This window comes from Athene cunicularia, assembly GCF_003259725.1.
Source record: "Athene cunicularia isolate RWA chromosome Z unlocalized genomic scaffold, athCun1 chrZ_part5, whole genome shotgun sequence".
Classification (NCBI taxonomy): domain Eukaryota; kingdom Metazoa; phylum Chordata; class Aves; order Strigiformes; family Strigidae; genus Athene; species Athene cunicularia.
The window spans coordinates 68,112-74,737 of record NW_020799146.1 but is presented as its reverse complement, the minus strand read 5'-3'; the positions used below and the strand labels follow the sequence as shown (position 1 = coordinate 74,737).

Here is a 6,626-nt window from a genome sequence, read left to right as displayed (position 1 = left end):
CCGCCCCCCCGCCCTTTTTTTTTTTTAAGTTCTTTACAACAACACAAATTGAGCTTCCTACAGATCTCCTGTCAAGGTTCTCAAGTCCACTCCAATTCTAGACTATAAAGCCAAGTTGTTTACTTATCCTATCCTTTGCATCAGCTCTGATTGTTATGCACCCCAAAAACACTCCCTGTGTAGATCAGCTGTCAGTTGCCTCCTACCACAGTCCTTGTACACCCTCAAGAAGTTTTCTAGGGTTTGGGTTTTTTTTTTTCAGACATATCAGACTCTGGGTGAGAGGAGAAAGAGGTAGAGGAATCAAAGCCCTTATCTAACACAGCTACTGCCCACCCCACTCACGGGAAGCTTTACCAGCATCAATTTTATGTCGGCTTAGAAGTGGTTGGTAGAGGTATGTGTATGTTTAGCTGCATCAGGAGGGTTTTACAGCGAGACAGAACCAACTAGTGAGTTCTATCCCTCTGTATTCAACTTTTCCTGTTGATTATGGTGTCTGACATTTCTTCCTCATTTTGGAGGAGGAAAGTCTAACAGCAGATGCAGAATCCTGTTTTTCCTAGACGTGAGAATAGCTGACATTTAAGAACATTATTTTTGGTAAATCAAATTACACATTTGAAATTCTATTCCATACAATACAGGGAGAAGCCAGATAGACTCAGATACAAAAATCCAGCCCACCAGCAAGAAAACACTTCTCCTGAACCTCAGGTTCCTGTTGTATTGTAGGACCAAGCCAGAACACTGCAAAGGCAGATTGGAGATGGAAACAATCCACAAAATACTGATAGAAAAACTAGAAAGTAACAAAATTAAGCAGATATGTCTTTTTACCCTAGGCACAGAGGTTCTGCCACCAGAAAAGCAAAGGCCTCATGATGCTTGGCAATGCCTGTTCCCAGTGTATTCTAGCACCATCAATACCTACCATTATCTTCCTGTAGAGAGTCATGACATTTTCATCATCAAAGGGGAGAAAGCCACACAGCAGAGTGTACAGCAGCACTCCCATGCTCCAGATATCTGCCTAAAAAATAGGAGTGGAAGTTCATGAAGCCAATCTATCTAAAACTCTACCTTAGAGATGGGTAATATTGTCCCCCTTTGGCAAAGCCCACTTACAACTCATGACGAGTAGGCTCCTTAATTCTTGACAGAACTCTTATATTCCAGGTGAAAGCACACAACACAAATTCAATTTTCAATTCACTCAAGCTAGAGCACTAGTAAAACCAATACCCTCTCCTTAGGTCACCAAATTGCTGCATTACCTTCAATCTACAAGGATTTCACTGGCAAAAATGAAATCAAACTCATCACAAGGGATTTTGTATGGTAACATATTACTGATTACAACAGCTGTCAGCACAGCTACAATCAACTTTAAAGCCCCACTGCTTCTCCTCTCTATAGGCATGACAAGGCCCCCACATGCCTCGTACCGCTTCACACTGAGATTCCCACTTAGAACATAAGGAAAAATAAGGCTTGAAAAGCACTGGACTTCATGGAGAACAAAGCACACCAAATAAAAAAAATAAATCAGGAGTTAGAGGCCAAGGACAGGGGTGCAAAAGTCTGTAAAAGGGAAAAAGACTGACTCCATCCAACAGCACAGCAATTTAAGAACGTTGAGAGGATTGCAGTTACAGCAGCTTGGGTGCATTGACAACAGCAAGTAGCAGGTCCTGGTGTTCTGGACATGGAATCAGAGCTGGATAAACTCTGCTTTTTCTTCTCTAGAATTTTACTACACTGCACAGGACAGAGAACAAGTTTTCATACACAAATTCCAAGCTAAAGACGGGCCTGGTAAAGCACACAGCATACTGAGACTGCACGGAAATTTGCAGCAGGAGTTGGATAGTTAACAAATTGCCGTTTGAAAGAAACCAAGTGAGCGTATCTGAAGCTCACCACCTTTAAATACACAGGGGAAGGGATGTACCTCTGAGCCAATATATGCTTTGCCCTGGATCAGCTCTGGTGCTGCATAAGCTGGGCTTCCGCAGCATGTTCTCAGATAGTTATCAAGGCCATCCTAGAATAAGACAGAAAACCCATCACACAGAAGCAATAGCATTAACAGAGCTTAATTCTTCTACCAGTGGCCTATTAGAGGCCTCAGAGGCTTCATTTTTCTCTGCTGTGCATCTATATTCACCTTGTATTTTGCTTTGGTGTAATATATGGCTTCACTAGGCAAAAAATTGTCTAAGACCGTGAATATCCTATAAGCATTCAGGTCCCAAGCTGCTCATCCATATATTATCCTGGCAGACTTTTCTGCACCTCATCCTCTGATGAGAACAATTCCCTTCAACTGTGAAGAGAAATGGAACTTGGGAGGAAGTGATCCAAGAGCTACTGGGCATGTGGCTAGCTGGTTATTTATACCAATATTCAAGGCAATAATTTAAGAATTAAGAATTCTTATTAAAACCATGTTCTTACTCTGCCTGGGCTTTGTTCTAAGCAGACCAGAATTCGATGACATTATACCACCAAGATGATTGTCTAATAGTCTTGGCTGCCTGCAAGAAGCTCCAACTTGAGTCAGGTAAAACGATCCGAGAACAAGTCTTTGGATCAGTAAGACCTTCTCATTAAATGGTTTCTTAACAGCACCCACCTTGCATGTTAAACTGACAAATAGGAAGGACTCCTAGAAACCAATTTTAAACTCAGGAAACAGTACAAGCACATGGAACCAGAGGATTTGTCTGTGGAATAAACTATTTGATTTGAGCCACCATCTCCACACATATACAAATGTTTTGAAAAAAGTTATACATCATTGAAACTTATCAGGGAAAAATGCACACCAACGTAAGCTTTAAGTTACAGACCTTTATATGTGACAGCAGGTGCTACACATAGATGATCTCTGGGTTATGATAAAAGATGAAGTGTAAGAAGAGAAAAGGATCTCTAAGTCTGGACATAACTTGCAGGGAACTTCCCTCTCACACAGTTAAGGCCCTACCAAGTACTTAGTGATGGATGAGAACTACGCAAACAACTTGAATTTAGGGTCTCTGGGCAAGTCTCTGCACTGCACTCTGAAGTCAAACATGCTTTTTTTTTTTAATGCTTCTTCAGTAACTGATTTAACCCTATTCTGTGAAAGCAACCGATGCTCTTACCTTTGGCTTTGCACAGAGCCCAAAGTCTATCAGCTTCAAATTATGTTGCTCATCAATCAGTAGATTTTCCTGGAAAAAGAGAAAGCACTAATGAATGCTTCTATAACCTAAGGATCCACAGAGCCATGTTTTGTTTTATCTTATTTCTTGTCATTATCAGCTATAATTTATCTACTCAGATCAGTTGTTAATGTATATATCCTGAATTCCAGATGGGGAATACTACTTCCTATCTGCTGAAAAGGACTGGGGGCAGTGGGTGATAGAGAGCACACTGAACATGAGGCAGCAGCCTGCTCTGGCAGAGAAGGCAGCAGCAACTTCAAAGACCATTAAAAGGAGCACAGATAATAGACTGGGGGAAGTTACTCTAGTCCTCTGTTCAGCACAGCTAGAATAGTGTGTCCAGTTCCTGCTCCCCAGCACAGAAAGTCAAAAAAGTCAGCTCAGTCTGCTCAGGAGGGAGGGGTTGGGGGAAAAGACATTTGTTCAGCCTGCAGGCAAGAAAGCTTTAGTGGAGACCTCATAGCAGCCTTTAATACCTATAAGGAGGGCATGAAGGCAGAACTAGAGCGTGGTGGGATAGTGACAGGCATCAGGAGACCTTCAGTCTGGAAATAAGGAAAAGCCTTTTTCCTCATAAAGACAGTGAAGAGCTGAACGGGCTGCCTCGAGGGATTCCACTGCCTCATCCTCAGGAGAGGTTGAAAATGTGGGTGGATAAAGCCCCAAGAAGCTTGGTCTGACACTGCTTTGAGCAAGAGGCTCAAGCAGAAGCCTCTGGAAGTCACTTCCCATCTATGAATCCATGAGCTCTCCAGCTACAAGCCAACTCCTTCCAAAGGGTACATACAACCCTTCGTTTGGGAAGAAGTACTTTAGAGACAAAGATTTCATGAGCTGTCTAGAAAAACCCTTGTGCACTAAGAGTTTGCATTTCTCAGAGATATTAACATCTCTAAAATTGCAAATTTCTAACCCCTTCAAGGAGAAATAGACTCAAGTATTCCATTCCTTAAACCTATGACAGCAGAGCCACGGGACAGGTCCAGTAGCAATCATCTCCTCTTACATTCCTTGTCTGGCCACCACTTAAACTGTCAGTGTCACTTTTTCCTTTGGGCATGAAAATACTTTGCACAACAGAGTGGCACCATAAAGACCCTTTCCAGGTACCAAGTGGAATAAAGGGGACGACAAGAACGTCTACGCAACATTCAAAGCCAGCTCCGTGACTTTGCTCCACTCCCAGCTGGAGAGTGGTGCTCTCTTTCAGAGGAAGCTCCTTCCTCGGGTATAACCACACCCAGCCCAGCTGAGGACGCCACAGCAAGAAGAAATAATGCTCTTTCAGACTATGTTATATAAAGAGCTCTAAGCACGAGAGAAGGGAGAAGGCATAGCTTACCCCGGCTCCTAACAGGGAAATAAAAGTGGGTGTTTGTTATTATTTACACAAATCTGACTCTATTCAGGCTTACCGGTTTGAGATCCCTGTGGGCATACCCCTGCTTGTGGACATAAGCAATCGCTGACACAATCTGCCGAAAAAATATGCGAGCTTCCTCTTCTGAAAGGCGGTCCTTAGAAATTATGTAGTCAAAGAGCTCTCCTCCAGGACAGTACTGCATGAAGACAAGGAAAAGAGAATGCATTTAGAATAATGTAGTCTAAAGAACAACAAGAGCACTGGACAACTGGAGGACACTCTTCCATTCCCTCTGCTCTACCACAGCATTACCCCAGTGCCCCCAGGCCAGCGGTTCAGCGCACTAACATCACAGGGGATACAAATTGCCCAGGCTGTGACAACCACCGGCGAGCTCCAGGGTCCCACATGTCCCACTTATTTTAAAATAGCTGAAGCACAAGATAGGAAATAGTGTTACTTCACTTACTGCAAATGTGAAGAGCAGCTTTATGCTAGAGCATATCACCAGCCTAATATTTAAACTGAAGCATCTTGAATATGCTCATCATTAAGATAACTTTTTAAGAATTCCTTCATTTCAACTTTTATCTACCACTACAGCTAAAACCAGGAACCTTTGCACTGTCAGGAACACCATTTCTTACCTCTAAGACCATGAATATTTTCTTGGATGTCTCTATCACATGATACAACCGGCAAATGTGCTGGTGACTGAGGCTCTTCATGGCATTGATTTCTACTTTAACACGATGCAAGTCATCCTAAGAAACCACAACAGCAAGCTGTGAAATTGCTGGCTACTTTGACAGCCTGTACATCACAGTGAGCATCAGACTGTTGTGCAACACAATATTTCACAGCACATGTATGGCAGTGTACAATTCAACTGCTCAAACTCCACCCAGCAACAAGCTCTGCCATCAGTCCCCTACAATTTTGGCAAATTGATCTGCAAAACCCAAAGGGGTGGATGTAAAGTAGGTAATAATCTCAACACCATTCTGTTTGAATTACTGTAATAACCTTCAACTTCCTGAATTTTACTACCAGTGAATGTTGCCCTCTTCACAAGAGGGCAGAAGATTTGTGGTCTTTTGTTAAAATTCTTCCAAGTCTACAGCATCCCTCAACAGTCAGTATTCCAACTGGTCAGGGCTCCACAAGAACAGCAGAACATGTGCCAGCTTTTAAGTATCTTTTGGCTTACCCCTAGAGCCAGCTTGTCCATGATTTTTATTGCAACTTTTTCACCAGTGAGGATATGTCGCGCAAGTTTTACCTTTGCAAATCCACCTAGAATTAAAAAAAACAAAACCAAGACATTTAAAGCTCAGCGTGATGACATGCGTTTTTGCCTATAGTCTCACGGTTACACTGGAGTATGTAGCATGCACACTGTGTAGAGTGTTTGTTACAGTTAGAAGTGATCACTGCTACCCGCTTCCAGTAACATTTTCAGAGATCTGCCACCCAAAACGTACACTTGAAACATGACCTGCAGCGACAGTTGATCTGTACTCAGATAAATACTAAAGCGTTAGACAGAATCCCACCTGTCCCAATTGTTTCACATAGTTCGTAGCAATTGGAAACTTCCTCACAGTCACCCTCTGGCACTCCATGAGGGATGGGGATTTCGCAAGTCATCTCGGTACCTGTAAGGAGAAAACATAGCCGGTATTCATGCTTTTCCGTCCTGAGCAGACTCGTAGAAACAAAAAGGCCACTTGCTGCAGCTCCGGGGCAGGGGTGTGGGGTTGCTTTCACTAGCAGCAGATTCACTAGAAGAGGCTGAGCGCCCGGAGGCTACCGGCACAAAACGCCAACACCTTTCGGGGGCTCTCGGTAACTCTGGGCAGAAGAGCGGGCGACTGCTTTGCAGAGCAGCAATAACAACGCCACCCCCCGAGACCCTTTACCTCCACCGGGCGACCAACGGCACCCCAGAGAACAGCACAGGGGCCTCCCACCCCCTCGGCTTCCCCGTAGCCTTTGCCGCCAGAGGAACAGCCAGCGAGCGAGCGTCCAGTCCCTGAGGGCAG

The 6,626-nt window shown here is 43.7% G+C and overlaps 1 protein-coding gene across 1 annotated transcript in view; it reads right to left on the bottom strand.

Moving 5' to 3' along the window:
- Positions 1–6,231, bottom strand: part of MELK (maternal embryonic leucine zipper kinase) — a 21,085-nt gene extending 14,854 nt beyond the window's left edge. The window contains exons 1-7 of the mRNA XM_026866885.1: positions 6,138–6,231; positions 5,792–5,877; positions 5,229–5,345; positions 4,634–4,777; positions 3,153–3,221; positions 1,955–2,047; positions 935–1,033 (exon numbers count right to left, since the gene is read on the bottom strand). Of these exons, the coding sequence (XP_026722686.1) occupies positions 935–1,033; positions 1,955–2,047; positions 3,153–3,221; positions 4,634–4,777; positions 5,229–5,345; positions 5,792–5,877; positions 6,138–6,231 (702 nt within the window). The remainder of the gene's footprint in view (positions 1–934; positions 1,034–1,954; positions 2,048–3,152; positions 3,222–4,633; positions 4,778–5,228; positions 5,346–5,791; positions 5,878–6,137) is intronic.
- Positions 6,232–6,626: the final 395 nt, after the last annotated feature.